At 35.5% G+C, this 23,595-nt stretch overlaps 2 protein-coding genes across 3 annotated transcripts; both read left to right on the forward strand.

Moving 5' to 3' along the window:
• Positions 1 to 69: 69 nt before the first annotated feature.
• Positions 70 to 7,755, forward strand: zmat1 (zinc finger matrin-type 1). Of its 2 annotated transcripts, none has more exons than XM_046867012.1 (7): positions 70 to 281; positions 4,414 to 4,520; positions 4,621 to 4,710; positions 4,917 to 5,052; positions 5,468 to 5,719; positions 6,606 to 6,696; positions 6,786 to 7,755. In XM_046867012.1, the coding sequence occupies exons 1-7, from the start codon at positions 155 to 157 to the stop codon at positions 7,630 to 7,632; spliced, it is 1,650 nt and encodes a 549-aa protein (XP_046722968.1). In that variant the 5' UTR covers positions 70 to 154; the 3' UTR covers positions 7,633 to 7,755. The 2 variants fall into 2 exon arrangements, with proteins under 2 accessions (XP_046722968.1, XP_046722969.1); XM_046867013.1 differs by having other exon boundaries at positions 4,414 to 4,469.
• A 3,554-nt stretch (positions 7,756 to 11,309) lies between these two features.
• Positions 11,310 to 20,649, forward strand: cd8b (cd8 beta). Its single transcript, XM_046867166.1, is given in 7 exon segments — positions 11,310 to 13,111; positions 14,920 to 15,020; positions 15,022 to 15,271; positions 15,905 to 15,994; positions 16,109 to 16,195; positions 18,234 to 18,267; positions 19,532 to 20,649. Coding segments are annotated over 7 exon segments (630 nt in total). The 5' UTR covers positions 11,310 to 13,062; the 3' UTR covers positions 19,551 to 20,649.
• Positions 20,650 to 23,595: the final 2,946 nt, after the last annotated feature.

Below are 23,595 nucleotides of genomic sequence, written 5' to 3' on the forward strand. Positions count from 1 at the left end.
TGTCCATTTAAGTTAAACTAACACAGCCGAGTAGAGGAGTGTGTCTGGCGCATGCGCAGTGCCCCTCCACCGCCCTGTACTATTTGGCTAGTCATGTCGGATGAGGTAGCTGTTGTCTGTCCCTTGTCCGTTTTGAGATTAAAATAATAATAACATGTCCGTGTCTGACGACAGCGTGTCGTGTCCGAATGAAAACAGTGTCCCTGTTCATTCAGATTCGGCCTCTGTCTCAGAATCAGTGCTAACAAATACTCATGTCCATAGTTGTCATGTTGAAGAAGGTGAGTCAGTAATTACCCACACATTTGTGTGCTAGCGGGGTGGAAAGATCCCTGTATATTATACATAATATAACTAAAAAAAAAGAGGCACCTTAATTAGTTTTTCACCAGATTCATCAGACACAGTTAACTTGTTCGAGATGGACTGGACTGAGCAGTTCTGTTAGCTAGCGCTGCTAAACCTAGCCATGCTAAGTCTTGCTAGCGTTAGCTGATTCATGGCTAACTCCCATCTCACACTATCAGGCCTTTAGCGCTTTACTTCAGGTTTTAAAGAGAAATTTAATTAAAAATTATAACTTGGACAAGGTAGTTTAATATATTTTAAATCATTAGCTTAGCTACATATTACATAGTTTTATACGTAACTAGTAGCTTGTTATAGGGCTCAAACTCAAATGTCCTCAAAATGACGTCAACTATATACATTATATATACATTAAACATTATTATTATTATTATTATTATTATTATTTCAATTACATGGTAATTGGGCACCATTCAATTGCCTGCCTGAGTACATTTAGAATAATGTAATTTTATATATATATATATATATATATATATATATATATATATATATATCTGTTTTTCATGTTTTATCATTAATGTTTTATCGTTCTATAATTTTTTTATTGAATTCTTGTACCTGAGGCCATTGAACTGCATCACACCTGTAAAATGCACATTTGTGACCTGAAGTAAAATGATTATTATTTTATTCACATGATAATTGGACACTGTTCAGTTGTTAACGAGGACACGTAAGGACATTATACCTTAAAGTTTATCTACTTAATTTTTAAGCACCTTTAATATATGTATATTATAGTAATATTCAAGGACACACCTTCTCCTTAAGTGGTTTTTATTCTTCCCAACACTGTACATTAATACCGAAGACATCCAAACTACGAAAGAACACTAATGGAATTACGTAGCAAACCCAAACGTGTAAAACCCAGAATATGTTTAGTATTTACGATTCGTCAAAGTAGCCTCCTTTTCCCCTCATGACAGCTTTGCACACACTTTGGCATTCTGTTTCCAGAGGTGTTGAGTACTTGTTGGCTGCTTCTCCTTCACTCTCTGGTTTAACTCATCCTTAATCATCTCAACTGGATTTCGATCAGGTGATTGTGGAGGCCAGTTTATCTGATACAGCACTCCCATCACTCTCTTCGCCATGTCCACACTATTACTATTATGCATCCACATTGAGACAGTGTTTTTGGTCAACGAAAGCATAGCGTTTTGAAAACACTCTCCAAATTGCGTACACTTGAAAACGGCGTTATTTTGTGTCGCAGTGTGGACTGTGAAAACGGAGGTTTTAAAAAACAATGAAGATTTTTTTTTAGTCTTTGCAACAACGCTTCAAAAAGCCAAAAATGAAAGAAACGGCCGGCGGAAATGACGCAGGTCGAAGCATCTTACGCTTTTCTCATGTGCAGTACAGAGACGTAATCATTCTCAGACGTTTCAGTGTGGATGAGCAACTTTTGGGAAATGATTGAAAACTGAAGAGTGGATGCTGTAAATGTCTACTACTTGAACTATGAGAAGCATTTATGTAAATCGGCATTTTGTGAGGTTGGAAATTGAATAAACTTATCCTCTGCAGCAGAGGTAGCTCTTGTGCTTCCTTTACTGGGATGGTCCTTGTGAGAGCCTGTTTTATTATATAATTGAATGGCTTTGGAGACTGCTTTTGGGGATGCATTTTAAGTTCTTGAGATTATTCGTATTGACTGACCTTCATTTTTTTAAATAATGATGGACTGCTGTTTCCCTTTACTGAACTGAGTAATATGGATTTGTACTGTAGATGTAGCAGCACTAATCGGACTATTGACTCTGTAATAATCATTTTCTTTGAACAAATTAAATGAACGTCTAAAGCACATTAAGAAAAAGAAATGTCAAAAAGCATTTTCTGACAAGGTGACTACCTCGTGAATCGTGCCGAGTTTGCCAAGTTGTCATCAAAGCTAAATTTAGAGACTTTTGACAATATAAACATATTCTGGGTTGTTTAACACTTTTCATTTGTTAAGTACATCATTCTTTTCTATAGTTTGGATGTCCTCAGTATTAATGTACAATCTTAAAAATAACAACAATAAAGAAAATGCACTAAAGGGGAAGTGTGTCCAAACTTTTGACTGCTACTGTGTGTATATTAGGGGTGTAACGGTACATGTATTTGCAATGAAATCCTTTTTAGATGCGGAACATCAGAGATAAAATCTTAGTTCCCTCAGGAACTTATTAAGTGGCGGACCTCAAGTTTGTAATTTGTAAAACACGAGCACACATTCTTACACATCTTTATTACCCAGATGGGGTCAAACAAATGTAAACTATTTAATTACATTTTCCATGTATTCGAGTTAATTGAATCAATTTCATTTGTGGCAATTTAATTGATTGCTCAATTTAATCAATATAATAAAGTGCATTGCATTAATTGTATTTATTCTATTTTATCTTTATAAAATATAATTTTATATATGATTTAACCAAGCTGGCTTTTTATTTAAAATCGTTTTAAAAATGTAAAACTCTTCAAATGTTGATCACAAATCATCACAAAATAAACTGCGGTAATAAAAAACGACAAGCAGTTTTGTTTTGCATTGCTTTTTCCCCTAAATGTCCCGAAATTGTACTAAACCGTGGATTCTGTAGACCGTTACACCCCTATATATATATATATATATACACATACATACATACATATATCTTTACAGTATACAGTAAATAAATAACAAATTTCACACATACACACGGTGACCTGCAGTGACAAAGTGATCGTAGGCCGTTAGTTGCACAATCACCTGCTGCTGTGTCGTATATGACACATATACCTTGCATTACGTTTTCTTTGAAAGCATAATGAGATGTTCTCACTAGCATCGAAGTTCTAAAAGGATCAGAAATGTCTGGAAATCTCAGTTATTGTGTGGCCTTCTATGACGCTTGTCTAAAATCTAGTAATACATGAATGCTGTAGTTGCCGATGGTTAAATATAATAATAGCAAAACTCATAAAACAGGACAATGGACAGTGACTTCCTTCTTACATCAGACTGATATAGAATATAGTCAGGATGTCCTAATCAGTATTAGTATTATTACTTTAAGTACCAAAAGCAACTTTAGCCTAAATATGAAGTACTTTTTACAGTTTAAACCCCAAAGATGTAATTATTCGGTGGATTTGTTAATTGACCACAAATGCTCTGATTCTGTATGAAATTTTCGTGAAACACGTTCGATTTTTGTAGTTTTCGTAAAGTAGAACAGTATAGTAGTTTATTTTTTGCTAATTATTTTTTATTGAAGTTTTTATGTGGCTGTAATCTACTTCTTCTCTTACTCCCCCCACCCAACATACATTTTTTTTATTTCTTTATTTTTTTGGAATTTATATATATATATATATATATTTTCAGTGTCCGGCGACACAAATCAAAAGGGGAGAAACGAGCTAAAATTGGGCTTTGGAACACCAAAAACTCAGTCGACCGCTAGTTAGAGTAAAGAATCTCACATGGCAGGAGACACCTACATCCTGGTCCTGACGTATTGTAAAAAAAAAAAAAAAAATGTAAATGCAGCGCAAAGATAGAATAGATCGTATCACTGTCGTCATCAGAAGATCAAAAATTCAAAACCACCGTAACTCGGATTCTACCTGTACTACAGAGTGTTGCAGGTTTTACTGCTATAATCTTAAATCGTACACATAATTTGATAAAGATTTGATCATTGTTTGCTACAATTTTTTTAAATGTATAAATTATGGCTGCTCTGAGAAATCCAATAAAATCGGTGGTTTGTTACGGTTTGCATGCGACAGTCTGATGTGATCTACGATTTATTTGCATTTAATAACAATATAAATGAATACAAAAATTGTGAGGTGTTGCTCTGTAATGCGCTGTGCAGTACATTAGACAGTCTGTTTATACGCGTTTATACCATCACATGGCAACCCTCACCCAATCGTTTTAGTTTCTCTGCAGTATAATTATGATGATGTCTGCATTACGTATAATGTTATTCATTGGTACTATCTATCTTTTTATATTTTTAATTATTTATTTTTTTATTATTGTTTGAACAGAAATCCAGAATGACAGTGAGCTTCTTAAAGGTCTCCTGACAGACACCTTTTGTCAGGTGTGTGATGCGGTGTTGATGTTTGAGTCTCAGAGGGTCTCTCACTATGAGGTTCGCGTGAACTTTGACTTAATTATACGGCTTAGATCTTTGTACTTATTTGTGGATATTCTTTTTTTTTTTTAAACCCTTGTTTTTATTTGTTAATCAGGGTAAGAAGCATGCACAGAGAGTTCGAATCTACCTTCAGACAAAGAAAGCTGAAAGGAACAAGCTGAGCCATGAGAGCAGCAGCTTTCAGGTAAATTACCACAAGCTTTTTTTTTGTGCATAGGAGCAGGTTTTTTTTTTTATATATATATATATATATATATATATATATATAAAGGAAACCTGTACCCTGATACACAGTGCATTTGAAATATTTGTCTGTATTTTTGTTAGAAATTAGTTGAAGATGTAAAAAGGCATTCAGGGTGAATTATTATTATTATAATTTTTTTACAGAGTGTTAACACAGATCCGGAGAAGTTCTGCGAGCTGTGCAACATGGTGTTTAGCTCGCCCGTGGTCGCCAAATCTCACTACGAGGGAAAGGTTCATGCCAAGAACACGAGGAAGTCCGGCGCCACAGCCTCTGGAGGTGTGCGATGCCAAAGGGCACCAATAATAACTTTTTCACTCCCGCTCGATTTGTATATTTCACTGTTTAGTAGTGGTGCAACGGATCACAAAACTCACGGTTCCGAAAAAAATTACAGCAAGAAAATGCTCCAATACATGCGCTTTAAATGATGAGGGAGGCTTTTTAAGTTCTTCCTCTCCTCCGCTAGCCTTTGTTATTAATGGGAATGCATGGCTGTTGTGTAGTTACGAAATGACTTAAAAAGCAGTATCAGCTGGCAAAAAAAAAAAATGCCTTTCACTCTGCGATCGTTAAAAATGAAGATTAACCAGCAAGTTAAAAAAGATGAGCAATGAATCGTTTAACCGTTTCACAGATCCATTGCACCCCTACTGTTTAGTAGCGTATTATAATTCGTAAGTATCTTTGGCAGATGCCAGGACCTCTGCAAGTTCAGCGGCTCCTCCTGTTACCTCCTTGGAGGACACAGTGGAAGTGAGCGCTCAGAGTGACGTGGGTCAGGAGCTGAAGGAATGCACAGTTTCTGCTCCCCAGGGGGTCGACCTGAGTGACCCAGACAGATACTGCAAGCTGTGCACGGCTTTGTTTAACAACCCAACGATGGCCACCGAACACTACAGTGGACGCAAGCACCAGCGCAACCTGGCTCACCAGGAGCCGCAAAGTAAGCTGGGAGAGCGGTCACGTGACTGTGTCAGTTACAGCTCATTAGATCGCATTAATGTTCATTTGGAAAAGCAGGCAGCTCTTCAGCCTGATTTAATCTAAGTATTGATGAAACGAGCAGAACAAACTTTTAATAGAAATTATGGTTTCTGTGGGGTCTTAAAAATAATCCAACAAAGATTGAAGTTTTAGGCATTAAAAATTCTTAAATTTGTTGTTTTAGGTGTTGAATTATTTTAAACAGGTTTTTTTTTTTCCGATTTCCATGTAACACTACCTCTAATGCTTATTTAAATGCTCTCGTAGAAGCTTTCTGTTACTGTTGCGAATCTCTTTTGGATTATACCACAGACATCAAAACTTATTTTATTTTTTTACTTTCACAAAGTTTAGCTTTTACTTGCGAAGTGCAAGTTTAGTGATACTTGGCTTGAAAAAATGTCATGTATTCGTGTATTTTTTTGATGTGATATAGGTCTTTAATTCTTAGTGGTCTTTAAAAAGGTCTTAAAAAGTATGAATGCAACCGTTGGGGGGAAAGGGGTGGGGAATGTGCATTTCATTTCCGGCGAGTTTTCGCAGGGTTCATCGTTGTTTGTTCTAACTTGCTGTCCCGCTGTACACAGGACCGATGTCCTTTGGCACACTGACCTATGAAGTTCGGTGCTCCCTGTGACTGTACATGCAGCTTTGTGCTGCCATCTGTTGGCGTGTTACAAAACTACCTCGAAAATTTAAAACCGCCTCGAATTTTTAAAAAAACAATTTTTATTTTTTTTTTTACTTTTAAATATTTTTTTTGATGTGGCACTTAAAAGGTGTCATCATTCGGAAATGCAATTTTCCTATTTATTTTATTCTTTATCTGGTTTTTCTTTTTCTAGCAAACTCCCAGACATGTCTACTCTGCAACCTGACCTTCAACTCCATAGACACGTACCAAGCTCACATGAAGGCCAATAAACACGACATTAAGTAAGCAGGGGTTTTGTGTATTTGATCATTTAGAGCAACTACGCTTTAAGTTCATCCAGGTTGACCATTCGCTTCCTCTTCCATCTCAGAGAAAAGAAGCAGCAAGGAGATGTCGGCAAGAAGAAGGTGTACGGCTCGTTCCAGGACGAGCTGGCAGACTACATCCAGGTTCAGAGGTCCCGGGGACTGGAACCCAAAATGGGGCAGGGATCTGAACCTCAGGTCAAAGAGAGCGAAGCAGACGAGAGTGCAGAGTGTCCTGACCAGCCCCAGGTTCTGTCTCTCCAACCTCGTTTTCCTGCTCCGGCTTTCCGAACGCAGCCCTGGCGCCCATCGTTTCCTCCCCACCCCGGTCTCGCGACTTTCAGAGGGAGATTGCCGGTGCCGAACCAATGGGATCAAGGTTACTCATCCTACCCTCCTCCACTCATCCCCGGGCTAACCGGAAAAGCACTGCGTAGAGGGAGGAGCCAGGAATCGCTCAGCTCTTCATCTTCGCTCTCAGACTCCTCGTCTTCGTACAGTAGCACAAGCAGCAACAGCAGCGAGGACAGGAGAGACAGGCGGAGGAAAAAGAGACGAGAGGGAATGAAGAAGAGAAGAGAGGATGCGGACAACCCCGAAGAGGATTTGCGGAGAAGAAGGAAGAAGAGGAGAAGGAAGGAGGACGGAGGCACGAAGAAACCAAAAACACAAAGAGAAAGCTCCGACGAAGATCACGGAAAAAGAGGGAAGGAGAAAAGGCTTAAAGGAGTCGCAAAGAAGAGACGGAGCGAAGAGGACGAAGGAGAGTGGAACAAATCGAAAGGAGACAGAGAAGGACTTAAAGAAGAAAAAGCAAAGCACAGAAAAGAGAAAAAGAAAGCGAAGGACACAGAGGACAACAGGACGGAAGAGGAAAAGCTCTGGGATGAAACCATTTTGGGGAGTTTCTGATTGACACACGCTTATTCAGCCTACATAAGCAGGCGTTAAAGATTCAGGTGAAGTGACTAATTCACATTTAGGATTTTTATATATATATATATATATATATATATATATATATATATATATATATATATATATATATATATATATAAAACAAACTTCTTAACACTACCAGCAAACTTTTTTTTTTTTTTTTTTTTTTTTTGTTTGTTTTAGAACTGCACTTTTTTTTTTAATCGACAAATGGATTTTTTTTTTCTTTGTGGTGTAGCTGCGTCAACCTTCTGCTAGTTTTGCACAAGTGGAATAATTCAGGCATGATTATATGTTAGAGTGAGCAGTGTGTCTTCTCAAAACACTAATCAAATAAACTCTGTATATTTTGAATTATATATATATATATATATATATATATATACACACATACATAAAAAAAAATTGGATAAAAAATAAAGAAATAAATAATAAACAAAATTATAATAATAATATATATAAATATATATTGCGCTTCATATTTCCTTGCACTGAAAGAGTGACTTGGATAAAAAAAATATATATTATATATATATTTTTTATTTTATTATTATTTTTCTTTTAATCGAAGTCACTCATTCAGTGGTCATGCTAAAGGTCTGTGTACAGAGCGGTAATCAGTATTCACACATTTTCTATGTATATATAAACTTAACATGTACACATAGTGCTTGTTTTCTTTTCTTCTAATATCAATAATTCAGCATTAATAAATGATATGTGTAATACAGTATATAGACAAAGTTTGTGGACCCCTGATCTTAAGATGCAGATGTGCATTTCTTTGAACATCGAATTCCACATTTAGTCCCCATTTCCTTTGAAGATTTGTGTGAGTGCAGTTCACAATCATCCCAAAGGTGTTCAATAGGTTTGAGGTCAGAGCTTTATAGCAGGAGATCTGGAACAGGTTTAGGTCTCTTAGTTGTAGTGAAGTAAACAGTTTTATAGTACTGCATCTAAAGACAGCCTATACAATTGTGTGTGTATGTACGTCTCAAGCATAGACGTGTAGAAAAAAAAAAGAAAGAAAAACGACGTATTAATATCTGCCACACTTACTAAAATACTAAAAATGTAAAAATCATCACAGGGGCGAATACACAGCAATCTAGTGATCTCCAAACAGGTGCAGTGACCAACTGTGACTCACAGAGGTGCTGTTCGCCTGCCAGAGAGCGTCCTGTACTGCATGTCTCAGCGAGGAAAAACTCACGTTTGCTAATGATGTACTTCTAACAGTGAGTGAATACTGTATGATTTGTAGACAAGACAAGACCTTTATCAGTTTTTTTTTCCAGCTTAGAAATTATTACTCGCTCGTCATTATGGGAAAAGTTCTTTATTATTGTTTGAAGCTGCGCCATTATGCAAGTGTGTATGCCTGAGTATATTTTTGTCATGTATGACAGGTGCATTTGGGGCAAATGAGGCCACTTGGCTTTCAGGGTTCACACCTGGCTCTTGGGTTAGACCTCATTTGCCCCAAATATAAGGATGAAGTACTGAAACAGAGAAGTGCACAGCCCAAAAGATATAAACACACTGGATATTTAAAGACCTTCATTAAAATTTTATGATGTGAAATTGAAATTAAGGCAATAATCAGGACAAACAGTTGTGGCACTCGTCAGCAACCTTTCATCTTAAAATAACTTAAATTCTACATTGCAGAAATGCCACAAGGTGTTGGATTATTTCCTTCTGGTTTCTGGTCCACACTGTTATCATGGGATTACATTTGGGGCGAGTCTGAAGTATGCAGAGCCGACTGATCTTATTTTCATGTTCAAAAGAGTCATTCTGACATGCTTTTCTGTTCAACACGGTGGTAAAGAGTGGTAGCCTTCGAATGAGGTCAAACCTATCAGGATTTCTTCTTTTTTCGGCTGCTCCCGTTAGGGGGTCGCCACAGCCGATCATCCGTCTCCATACCCCCCTGTCCTCTACATCTACCTCTTTCAGACCTGCTACATACATGTCTTCCCTTACCACATCCATAAACCCTATCTGGATCGAACACACACACACTATACATATAATGTATATATACTCCATTTTTTTATATTATAACCTACCTGCAGAACTGCCACTCGGTGGATGTTTTTTGTTTTTCTCACCATTTAGTATGATACAAGTTTTTTCCCCATTCTGCTGTTTTGATGCCTTCGATTTGTATCTGCATGGTTGCATGCACTGCACAGCTGTTATATGATCGGCTGATTGGATAACGGCACAAATATATTGGTGTCGAATGTGTGGTAGATATGAACGTATGTGGAATTGAGAGCATATGTGGAAATGATTTTATTCCATACAGCAAGAGAATAGTTCACTACGCTCGAAGATGTCAACATCATCATATTTTCTCATTTTACCATCTTTTATATGTTTCAAAACCAGGACAATTTTATCACAAAATCTGCATTTCCGTTGACTTTCTGTCCAACGTGCTTCCTGATATCGATGGCGTGATTAATATTCATGCTGTTAGGATGCTTTAGGATATAATGTGGGAGACGTTTAAATAAAAGATTCAATAGTTCATAATGCTGCTGCTCTAAACGTTCTCACAACTTTCTAGAGTTCCAGATGTTCGAAGCCTTTTCACAAGAAAAACCTTGAAGCCAGAAGCGCACACAAGCATCGGCGGCACGTTCGGCGAGGTTCAGAAGCCCCCTGAGATCTCGTGTTTTCAAACAATCGTGTGGTTACGTTCCCAGTGTTTCAGTCGAACCTTCGACCCTCTAGACGCGTGTTCTTCGCCCACATCCTCCTCTCTGTACGACCCTCTCACGAGCTCACAAGCCTCTGAAGACCTGTAACTAAAGCTGGGGGATACGACTTGAAGACTGCAGCCCAAACTCCCACATGAAGCCTCTTCTCTTAGAACCATTTCTAAATTTCAGTGTTGAAAAATGTATTTAGGCATGTTTACGTTGTTTTCCAAGGGCTTTATACTGTCTGTCTGTCTGTCTGTCTGTCTATAGATACTGTAGATAGATAGATAGTTTACAAAGACAGATAGTATAAATAAAAAAGAAGTTAGGTGTGATTAAAAGTAGGTTATTTTTATTGTATAAAAATGTAAAGAATTAAATACAATTTTCAAAGAATGTTTATTTAAAAAAAAAAAAGTTGCTTCTTACAAAACAAAAATAAATACATTTTTGCACATTTGGATGCTAAAATATTTACCTGACAGGAGACGGGTGTTTGCATGGAAACATGAATTTCCTGAAGTTAGTCGAGTTTGCTGACAAAATGTAGTACTTTTATATTGCACTGCATTTGCATACAAGGCCACCAAATTAGCATCAAAATGATTAACTATGGGATTCTATCTAAATTTCATTTCATGAAAGTGGTTGCTGTCCACGCCTGTGTTCATTTATTTAATACGTTTTTTTTAACGATTTTATTATATTAAATTAAAATATGGCCAATTTTCAACAGTCTGTGTATATAAACACGGTTAAAACTTCGAGAGATTTCCAGACATAATAAATGAGATCGAACTGTTTATTTTCCCCCCACATAAAGGATTTTACCAATATATTTATATATATATATATATATATATATATATATATATATATATATATATATATATATATGAAAAATAACATATTTGCCTACCACTCCTTTTGTGACTAATGATGATAATGGATCTCATGGGCACCAATTTAGCATCAAAATGATTAACTTTCGGATTTATTGAAATTTCATTGTTTAATCTTAGAAAGAAAATAAAAAATCACTAACTAAGGTCTTTCTCCAGCTTACAGCATGTACATGATCTGCTCTAGGCTCTATAAATGTATATTAATCACATCGAATTGTACAGTAGAGCTACTAGATTTCAATGTATACTGTAGAATACTAGTATACGGCACGCAAAATTTAATTCTGACTTATGTCCCTGTGCTCATTTGCATATTTTGCATTCATGAACTTACACACCAAAACCCAATAGGCCTTGAATAATTAGATAAGTGAAGAAAATCAGAACCATGTTAAAAAACTATTATTCATTACTAATGTTGTTTGCACTCTGTTGTCTCTTTGCATTTGCATTATTGTGGTACATGCGTCTTTAGTTTACTTTATAATGATTTTGATCTCTGTATAATTACCTAATGGACATTTTTTTTTAGCTTTTTGCACAATGCTATCTGTCTGTCTCTTTATCTATCTCATTAATTTTATTAGCATCATTACTAGCATCTCTTCTGGTTAGATGCTAATCTGATGAGGCACAAATTATTTTCTTTATCAAATATTATAATTTTTAAGTAAGATTTGAAAAAGTTGTCCTGTGGGACAATATAAAAATATCCATATTCTGATTTAGGTGTAGAATGTTACTGGTATCGTTATTATCATTTTTAACACTGCGTCAGCTCCATTGCTACTTCCAGGCTATGATTTTTTACTAAACACAAAAATCATATTTTCTTGTTCCTGGATTGATGGTAAAATATTTTGAAATCTTTGAAATGAAAACTACATCACATGCAGCTTCTGAGGTGAAACTTTGATAAGGTCCTGTTTGGTAACATGTCGTTTATTCTGGCACGTTTTTATCGTGACATTTTAATCGGATCTTTTCTGTCACATTAAAACAGCATGAAATTTGCCTCTTTTTTTTCAACCCAAATCTACATACGGTTCCTGCACTAGTTGGAATGAAAGACGACCCCCACCGCTTTGGCATTTATATAAAACCTCTACTCCATTTTTGATGGCAGAAAAATTACACCGAACACACTGTTTGTGTGGTTTGCTCCAACTTCACTAGTGTGGATGTTGCAGGCTGCTGGTGGTGTGCTGCAGATGTTGGGCTAGGTCACACACCTGGGCACAAGTTAGCATGGAGCATGCAGGCAGAACGATAAGGTTTACTCTGAATATCATGCTGGTGTTTAAGCATGTAGTAAATTCGTTGGGAAGACCGTGGAAAAATTATTTATGTATATAAGTATATATGTGTGTATGTAGAAATATAATATATGACATGGTAAATTGGTTAAAAATAAGAAAATATCACATTAAAATGTCATACCATGTAATCTACTGTTAGTTTGTAAAATACACCATTAAAGAGTGTATTTTCTTTTTTATTTAGTACAAATATTTGCTTATAAAGGACCGAAATCTAAAGTTAAACAAGTAAACAATTAATAATGACAGAATCTATGTTCTGTGTGTGTGTGTGTGTGTGTGTGCGCTCTATGACTCTCTGCACTGAGTGGTTGGGCTCAACACACTTCAGTTCCTCCCTGCGGTGTGACATAAGAAGAAGAAGAAGAAGGACGGGCCCCAGAAGCACTAAAGCAAATACACACTCGCACACACTCACACACACCCAATAGTGGCAACACATCTGCATGCCTGAAGATAATGACGACCCTCAGTCACCTCTGGAGCGTTCTCTGCTTCCTGACAGCAGGTACGAAATTTCCAAATGAAAATCGAATCACATCGAACACTTCAAATTCATTAACATGTTCCTCGATTGAGATGATTGTCTGTGAAACGATCTGCTTAGAGAAATCAGGGTGAATTGTCAAAAAATTATGTTTAGATTATTAATCTCAATTCATTTAGAATGAATCCTTTTGTGTGGGCATGTTAATGCTTTTTGAACTGATGTCTAGTTAGAGAGATGCAGTTTTTTGATTGTTGGCAGCGACACGGATGTCATAAGGGATCAACACTAGGCCCGATGACGATTTTCTTTTTAAATCCTGAGTGAAATATTATATAATGTCCAGCTTTAGTGTGAAACTCCAGAAACAGTCAAATGTAATTGTTTTATAGAAATAGTTTGAGTGTATGTTGTCTAGGAGTTTGCAAACGGCCAGCAAAGAAGATTAAAACAGTGTAATATGCATAGATGGCGATTAAAAACGGATTCTATGCAAACACTGATTTTACACAAATACACCAAGTATACTCCTGCATATACTGTTTATAAGCACTGTACACAGATTCTATGCTTATATACTGATTATATGCTTATATACTTTTTAAACACCATGCACTAATTATAAGATTATATACTTGTTATAAGCATATCATAGTTCCTAAATAGTATATATATCCTGCTTATATGCTCATTTTAAGTTTATATACTGGTTATAAGCACAATATTTATTGGTTTAGAATATTGAATATATATATAAATTTTACAATTCGATTATTCACATATATACGGCTTTTGAAGTCTGAATACGCTAAATAATTAGAAGACTGTATACAGATTAAAGGCTTATACAATCAATATACATATATCTGAATACCCGATTGTATGTTCGACATCCTTATTATAACTATATATTATAATTAAAAGCTCTAAATTATAGATCTGCAAGATACAGAACGTCTAAACGATTCTCGTGTATATTTTGCGTCAACGCCCAGGGTTTTTTGTGTTTTCTCAATGTATTTATTTACATGCTTTATTTGAATCCTGTTTGATTTGAACCTAATAATGAATTATTTCACTCAGATTTTTACACCACTTAGATTTCTGTGTCTCCTTTATAAAATGATTATGTCAGCATATCACAAATCACAAAGAGACGAGTGAAGGAACGAGACGTTTTGCAACCTGTGCAATGTTATACGTGTCCTTTTCCAAACAAGGCCTCCTTTTTTTGAAAATTTTGCAATTTTAGCTCTTACAAAATAATAGTGGTAAATGGAAACAGGTTTATTTTGGTGAATGGGTTTGTTACTTTTTTACTTACTTGTTTTTCCTGTCTGTTGTTTCCAGTCTGTTGTTGCACAAGTTGTGGTTCAGCGAGTATATACAATATTACGTGCTGTGTAAAAATTCAATCACATGAAGTGTCCTGTTCGAGGAAAGTCGTATTGATCGATTTGTCTTGAAGTGTTTTATTCCTCTTACACCACAGCAGTTTGTGAAACGAGAATTTATTGCATAATGAAATGTACTTTTTATCCATTTAGAGTTGCAATTAATGTTAAGGACTGCTAAGTTAAGTATCCTCTTAATCCTGAGGATGTTTTAGAGCTGATGATTTTTATTTTTTGGATAGAACCTTAAAAACATTGAAAATAATCCAAATGAAATACGGACTTATGCGTTGCTTTTAACGCATTAACGATTGGATATTCCAAGTTTTCAAAAAATGCATGTATTTTATATTTACATGTTTATCACGACTGCTGATTCTGGAAAAGGAACCAAGATTTGTTCTTTAACTTGTCCTATTTTGTCCCTGTGTTCAGTTTCTGCAGTACTAGTGCGCTACCCGAGCATCAACAGCTCCGAAACGCTGACCTGCACCTGCCCGGACCACCAGTGTCAGAAGGTGTTATGGTACCGCTTATCTTCACAACAGCGGCACACCTGAGTTCCTCGTGTCCACCAACAATTTAAACAATGCGCACTATGCGGAAAAACTTAACCAAGGCCGCTTCAGGACAACTGCTAGCGACGAGAAGAAGGTGCTGTACACACTGCGCATCACCGGCATACAGAACGAAGATGCAGGTTTCTACTCGTGCGTCCTCGTCAGTCAGAATTCAGCACAGGATCCCAAAGATCTGATGCCTGAAGGATACTACATCAGGCCTGGAGGTCTCTATTTTCTTCTCTATCAATTTCTTCTCTCAATTTGAGGAGCATGCTGAGGAATCTGTTCATCTGCAACATAGGGGTTCAAACTGAATCAGTAAATACAGTAGATACTTCGAATTCATTTCGGTTTTCCAAATCCAGAAATCCAGATGTTGCTTTGGATCTGTATCCGTAATGAGCAAGCCGTAGAAAATCGAACAACTTCTTGTAAGAAATGATGGAAGGAATCCGATACAAAAGTTCCTCCAATTGCAAAAAAAAAGATTTCAGGTTATTATATAATATTGAATCGTATTTATTTATATTGCACAGTAACTACAGTAAATAGAATAAGAATTTCAGTGAATGATAAAAGAGTGACTTGAGAGTAAATGGTGAACCACTTATATAGCTTCGAGATTTTGGAGGTAAAGCAGAATGTGTGTTTAAAAATACAAGACAAGTCCTTGTATATTCTCAGCAGTATCTGTCCACAGAAGTAACGTGTTCCTCAGTAATTTATAAACCATTCTGTAAAACTTGTGGTTAAAATGAATGCCAAAAGCAACACATTTCAGCTCAGTGAATCTTGGGATTTTTACTTTACAGCTTTATATAGTGTCAAATGTATTTATTGTTGATTGTTCTTTCTAGTCGTCACAAACACTCTGGCTCCTGCGACGGTGAAAAATCCGAGGCATGTGAACCGTCCGGGTAACAACTGCAAACCTATTAGTCTGAAAGGTACACGCTTGTTGGATGTAAAACGATGTGTATTGAATGTGGGTTAGTAAATCCGCTACTTTGTGAATGAAATGTGTCTCAATGTATGTTCTGTTTAATGTGGTCACGTTTCAGGTTGTAAGTCTCTAGTACTTTGGTCGGGCATCGGTGCTGTCCTGCTCCTCGGGGTGATCCTGATCTTAACACTGTATTACTTTAGCAGTGAGTATACTACACGCACACACACAAGACAATTGGACCAGATGCTAAAATATCTAAATAAAGCCTAATTTATAGTTTCTTTAATGTTTTGAATGGTAGCTTTCCAGCATTAATGGTTCTCTCAACATCACCGTCTTATCACGGTGTGGGGAAAATCTTATTTCCCCCATGTTGTTTGATTTGGCTTGTGCTGTCAGGTTGTAATAATCAATCTAGACAACAATCTAGGGAGTGATACAAGATTATTAAAAAGAGAACAAAGGTTTCATGTTATTATATAATATATAATATTCAGATAGAATTATACTACTCAGTAATGACAGTGAAATGAAAACATTTTTATTCTCTGTCCTTTTATTTTATATTACATCCGAATCAGAATCAGGTTTATTGGCCAAGTGTGTTAACACACAAGGAATTTGGTTCCAGCTGTTTGTGACTCTCAAAAGTACAGACATAAATAAAACCTATACATGACAAAACAGACAAGACAATACAGACAATATGAGACAGTATAGACATACATATTACATATATATTACATACATACATTACATATATATTATACAATATAATTGACTGGTTCTTGTGAACCCTAATACTCGATGTCAAAGAGTAACACTAATTTATATACACCAATTACTATACAGTGTATACAAAGACTTCTGTACAACACTGTAATGTAACACAATGTAGATGAAGTAGCGACATATGAAAAAGTAAGTGAGGTTCATTCTGTATTTAATGTGGCTCAATAACTTCACAAACAAAATTCCCCATCATATAATAATGAATCATTTACTGCCTAAACTCTGATTTTGTTCGACCTGACTGCAAAATTACATCTATGAATAAAGGCAGATAAATATAAATATACACATCTGTGGAAAACACATGGGGTCGACAGTATTTGTTAAATTAGTGTGCTGCTGTGTTTTTCTGTAAAATTTGGCATATATAAACATGTAAGGGAGGTAAAATTTTCAAAAGGAAAAACGTGAATATTATAGAAGAGGAAACCAGGGTGTACAGTTTCTCAGAAAAGAATGAAGCTACATCCAATCCCGCTCTCAGTTTGTTAGCTGTATAATTTATTTTACAATCTATTGTATTGTTTACTGGGTTTGTGTATTGTACGTCTTGATGCCTGAACAATTCTTTTGTGACTTCACATCCGTCTGTGATAAAGCAAATAACAAAGCCTATTTAATGTTTGTTCCTGCTATCGCATATGTTTTTGCTCTTTTTGAGAGAAAAAAATTATATTACTGTGAACCACAACATCCTTTGTTTTGAAGACATTCCTGTTCCTATTCGCACTGGAGACTCCTTACAAGAAAACTTCTCTGTCATCAAACTTGCTTTTTTTTTTATTGCTCACATTTTTGGAGTAACTGGTATACAAAATGAGCAGTTGCTTTCGAAAAGATTTATGTATTAAGACAAGAGCATTAAATATGCATTTGAATTAAGCATTTGAATATTTTGACCAATCAGAGTTGAGAATTAAACGTTTGATAACAATGTCTGCTTCAGAGAGAGCACATGTTTTACAATGTGTGATTTCTGTTTTTTTATTTCTTTTTTTATAAGTAACATTTAATTGATATTGTTTAAATCTCTATTATAATAAGAATATTATATTTGTATGTATTTTATATACCGTGGTCCCCCGGAACTCGTGCGGGTTACGTTCTAAGACCCCCTGAGTTCTGAAAATCCGCGAATTTTGGATGCACCCCGCAGTCCCATGGTACCTTAGTGAATTCATCTACCATGCCACTTTAATACAATGTGTTATTAAAGAAATTATAAAATTTGTTTGTGAAAACAGTTTAAAATGTTATTCCTAACGTTCCTCAACATCCGATCTCGCTGCGGATTTCCACGAATTTTAAGATAATCCGCAACTTCCTGTAAGTCAGAATTGAAATAAAAACCCACGAATTTCAAACCGTGAATTATCAGGGGTTTGACTGTATTATGTTTACGACGTGAACCTATAACATAAACTATGATGTCTTTCTTCTGAAAACAGGACTCCCGAAGAAGTGCAGACATCACTTTGCTAAGTGAGTTTTAGATATACTAAAAACTTTCCTTTTTATTTTTATTTCTTTTTATAAGTAACATTTAATTGATATTGTTTAAATCTCTATTATAATAAGAATATTATATTTGTATGTATTTTATATACCGTGGTCCCCCGGAACTCGTGCGGGTTACGTTCTAAGACCCCCTGAGTTCTGAAAATCCGCGAATTTTGGATGCACCCGCAGTCCCATGGTACCTTAGTGAATTCATCTACCATGCCACTTTAATACAATGTGTTATTAAAGAAATTATAAAATTTGTTTGTGAAAACAGTTTAAAATGTTATTCCTAACGTTCCTCAACATCCGATCTCGCTGCGGATTTCCACGAATTTTAAGATAATCCGCAACTTCCTGTAAGTCAGAATTGAAATAAAAACCCACGAATTTCAAACCGTGAATTATCAGGGGTTTGACTGTATTATGTTTACGACGTGAACCTATAACATAAACTATGATGTCTTTCTTCTGAAAACAGGACTCCCGAAGAAGTGCAGACATCACTTTGCTAAGTGAGTTTTAGATATACTAAAAACTTTCCTTTTTTATTTTTTATTTCTTTTTTATATATATATATATATATATAATATTGGTTTTGAAAAGAAGTGTAATTTCATATCTATCATTCGCATAATCTCTACATTCAGTTTTCACCGTCATAATTGTGTGTAGTTACTTTGAGAGCTGCTGGGCTCTGAAAATGCTGTTATGGATGATGGAAACAGTTAATTGTTCAGTTTCCAGTTTTTGGGGTGTGGAGAGCCCTTTACCACTTTAACCACATCAGTACAGATTTAATTTACAAACAGAATCGAGATGTTCAAATATTCTGCCTATTGCTATATTAGAAACTGTGCTGATATCACTATTTATTGGCAGCTTATTTATTGTTATGACTGAACCTTCCAGCAACATTAGGTCAAAGCTCACCTTATGTTCGGTTTGGTATTAAGCAGATGCCCACACTAGGGCCTGTGGGATAAATTTGGCCCATAGTGATCTTTTGATTTTTCGGCCCATGGCCCTCAATCAAGTATGATTTTTGGCCCTTCATGGGAAAAAGTTTGGGCACCTCTGGTATTATGGTTTAGGATAATGCTATTTAATTCAAGCAATCACATTAATAACTAATTAATAAATCAGCTTGATGTTTGAGAAAAAAAAGTTTTGGCTTGATTTCTATACAATTTCTTTTGTTCAATTTTTTGATTGTCTTGTGTTTTGATTTTTTTTGGAAACGCAGAAAGCATCAGCTGAAATGAGACGAGACGAGATGAGATAAGATGAGACGAGCTGTCCGGGTTGGAGCACATCACTCCGTCATGGCGAAGATTTTTTTCTTTCCTGTAAATGAATCATATGTACAAAGAAACATGCTTTTATTTCCTTTTTTCAAAGCACTTTTGCCCATAGCCTTTCTTTATTCATGAATCAGAGACTATTGATCATGGTGATGGTTCAGTCTGCATTTTATTCCCCTCAGTTCTCTGTAATGGTGTCTTTACTGGTATTTATTGTGTCTGCAAAACGCTTTTATTTTAAAAGACTTCCAGTGATTCAATAGTTTTTCATTTCCGTGGCTGATATTTTGCCTCACAGCCTTTGAGATATTAAAGTATGAATAGTAGTACTTTTGATTATGGATTGTATTTGCTAGTGATCAAAACATGGTTAAGGAAAATGCTGTATGTTTTTGTGTGTGTGTGTGTGTGTGTGTGTGTGTGTGTGTGTGTGTGTGTGTGTGTGTTTTTGAAGAGGATTCTGATGGATGTTTAAAGCAGTCCCTCTCCTTATTAGAGTTGCTTTCATTAAAAAAAATAGAAAGAAATTCAGCACGAAATTTTCTGCAAATACTCATTACCAGCATCAACAACTTCAAATGTAACATTGAAAAAAGCAATCAAATGTCTTCCTGTTTCCAACATGACGTTTATTCTTTTCTGAGCAATGTGTTTTATTCCTCTTATCCTACAGACGTATGTCAAAGATGACATTTTTTAATATATTAAGGTAATACATTTTCTTCATTTTAATGGCTTTTTTTTTATCCATTTATATATACACATATATTTACATGTAAGCTTTGTAATGAGTAACCTCCATGTGGACAAGTTTTTTCTTTACAAGACGCTTATTTTTTCTCTCAGAAAGTTAATAAGACATGCAACTTGTCACGTGACAGAGAAACATTTCCGTGCTGAAGCCTTTCCTGATTTATAAAGACTTTTTACAGCTTTAGCTTTGACTGTTAGAAAATGCTGACACTGGTGACTCCTTTGTCCTGTTGGGCTCTTGAACAAGTGCTCAGTTGTAAGTCGCTCTGAATAAGGGCTGGCAAATGCCATAAAAGAAGAACAATAACCCGTGTGTGTGTGTGTGTGTGTGTTTGAGGGGTGGGGGGTACACTATGAAAGCTCTTATCATAGAACCCATATTGTATTTGACTAATGAGAGGTCTTCAGTTGGTTACAGAAAATGAAGCAAAACTTTTGACCAATCAGAATTGAGAACAAAATATTAATTAATATAAGAACTATTGTATTCTGTTCTGTTTTTTCTTTTTTTTTTCCCGACTGATTTACAACCACAAGTATGTTAATTATTTAAATGTGTTAGTGTGGGTTATCAACTGTGTTTAATTCATTACTTGGTTAATACACAATTTAGTGTATTAATATTGTACAAATGGTGTAAATAATGTCAGTAAATGAACCTACTCAGTGTGCTAGCTAGCTACAGGAGCTAGCAGGCTAAGGTGTGACATTTTTACGCTAAACTCAATAAAGGTAAAAATGCACAGCAGAAGAAATTTCAAGCTTGGGTCATGGCAAAACAATGAAACATTTTTATAATCATGTGATCCTTCATAATGTGATGCAAAATCTAAATATGCTCGGACGTGTCTGGAAGAATAGTTAGCGTTAGCGTTAGCTCTTCCACCAGAAGGCTATTAATATCAAAAGGGGTTTTTTTTGTAAATTGTTTAATATAATCTATATAATATATCTATTCTACATTCCTGAAAAATTTGGTGTGTTTGTGTATGTGTGGGCTTTACTCATGCCTGAACTACAATCAATGATCATGTGATCTAAATGCTAGTGATATACAGTGGTCCCCCAGAACTCGCAGGGGTTACGTTCTAAGACCGAAAATCCACAAATTTTGGACGCACCCTCTGCCGCCCCTATGGTACCTTTAGTGAATTTATTTAGACATTGTGTCACTTTAATACAATAATCTGTATTAAACTTTTTAAATTTTTATACAATTTGTGAACATTCAGTCCCGCTGCGGATTCCCACAAATTTGAAGAAAATCCGCAACTTGCTGTTAGTCAGGTTCCAAATGAGAACCCGAGCTGCGAATTATCGTGGGTTGACTGTTGTGTTTACTTTTTTTTTAAAGATAGATGTTGAATCTTTTTTTTATTTTTTTTATTACGTGTACAGATGAGGAATAAAAATGCATAAAACAAAAAACAGAAAAAATATATAAAAAATTGCGTTTTCTGCGACTTATTTTCTGATATAAAGAATGAATTTGCACCACATTAGTTTCACACTGCTTCTCTATGTTACATATCTGAGGGTGTGGTGGTTTATGTTTCTGACTGTTAGCATAAGTTTCCCTCTCCGAGGATGAGCTTGTGTGTGTGTGTGTGTGTGTGTGTGTGTGTTTCTCTCTCTCTGCGTCGGTGTGTGTTAGAAAGATAGGTGATATGACACAAATATTACATTATGATACTTGAAGTGTAGGGTATGTGATAGTTTTGCTAACAGGCTATGAGCTGCAGTATATTGATGTGTTCTCAGGTCTGGTGCTCTGGTGCTGTGGTGCTCTGATGCGCTGATGCTCTGGTGCTTGGTTCTTCCAAAATCAAGAATCAGAGGACTGAGGATTAGTCGTAGCTGAAGGTTTGCTAGAATCCTTGTGCTAGTGCGATGTGATCAACAGCTGTTTTTGTTTTATTCTTTTTCCTGTGCATTGAGGCAAAGAGAACGTTATCTGTCACTCTCATCGCTCACTCTGCTTTGAGCTGAAACAAAACCACCACAGAAAGACCACAGAGTCGGCCGCAGCTACAGCGTCACAGGCAGAGAAAAAGAGAGAGAGAGAGAGAGAGAGAGAGAGAGAGAGCTCATTACATTTATAATATATTCATGTAATTAATATGATATATTCTTTACTACAGCTGAGACGTTGTAGTGCAGGTTCATATGAAAGAACAGGAACAATCGCATGACGGTGCTGCACAACAATCTGACACTGTCTGTGTAAAAGGTTTGTGCTTGACATACTGTATGCACATACTGACATCACAACATCCCCTACAACAACCCAACCTTCCCACCACCACTACTACCACCACCCAGGTGCAGAGTGAGCTCACCTTCCGAAAGTGTCTCAAGGCTTTTAAAAATCAAATAAAACTTTCAAAATATTTCACAATTTGAGTCCTTTCTTTGCCAAATCAATACAACGTTAGTGTTCACAGTATTTAATATATTACGTATTTAATAATTGGTAAGTGCATATGTATTTATGATGTCTTTCAGTATGAAATAAAGCCCACACTATGTACCTTGATCACTGCTGTACACTTGACTGAAATCAAAGCTGTCAAATGCATTTTCTTAGTCATATATATAATGTCTATGTATGTATATACTGTATATGTATACATAAATGTATTATTTGACAATTTAAGGAAATATATATATATATACATATATATATATATAGTATATTGTTTTGGGTTGTTCTGATGCTACATATATGAGATACATATATATTTTCAACACGCATTTAAAAAGTTTGTTTAAAGTTTTCTTAAAAATGAAAAGAAATGAATTGTAATTAATAATATTTGTGCCTTTTTTTAAAAGAAATAAAATGTTCTGTTTGTATATATTGTATACTTTATATTAAGTGAGTGATTGTGCATATAAGAAATGAGGAAAAAAGAACAATGTCTATATATCTTACACTAATTACATATTTTTCTTTATTGTTTCTTTTTTTCTTGTCTTTTAATGTACATTCATTCATTCATTCATTCATTCATTTATTCTTTCATTCATTCATTTATTAATTCTTTATGTAATCTCTTACTTTTTTTTTAATGTTTGCTCTAAAAATAAAAAATATATATAATTTTTTGGTTATAATTTGGTTATAATGTTGAGATGTACAGGCAGCACAGCATGAGTTCCTGAAATCATTTCAGCCGTATAGTCTGAAGCGCTTTAATCGTAGAACTGAGACAACCTGAAGGCGACTTCAAACGCAGGCTTTCAATTGTTT

This window comes from Silurus meridionalis, chromosome 15 (genome assembly GCF_014805685.1).
Source record: "Silurus meridionalis isolate SWU-2019-XX chromosome 15, ASM1480568v1, whole genome shotgun sequence".
Lineage (NCBI taxonomy): Eukaryota > Metazoa > Chordata > Actinopteri > Siluriformes > Siluridae > Silurus > Silurus meridionalis.

Bases quoted from the DNA above. Each gene is read 5' to 3' on its own strand.
- zmat1 (XM_046867012.1), top strand. From the start codon at position 155: ATGTCCGTGTCTGACGACAGCGTGTCGTGTCCGAATGAAAACAGTGTC. The intron at 4,521-4,620 runs GTTCGCGTGAAC...TTTGTTAATCAG, and splicing joins AGAGGGTCTCTCACTATGAG to GGTAAGAAGCATGCACAGAG. The intron at 5,720-6,605 runs GTAAGCTGGGAG...TTCTTTTTCTAG, and splicing joins GGCTCACCAGGAGCCGCAAA to CAAACTCCCAGACATGTCTA.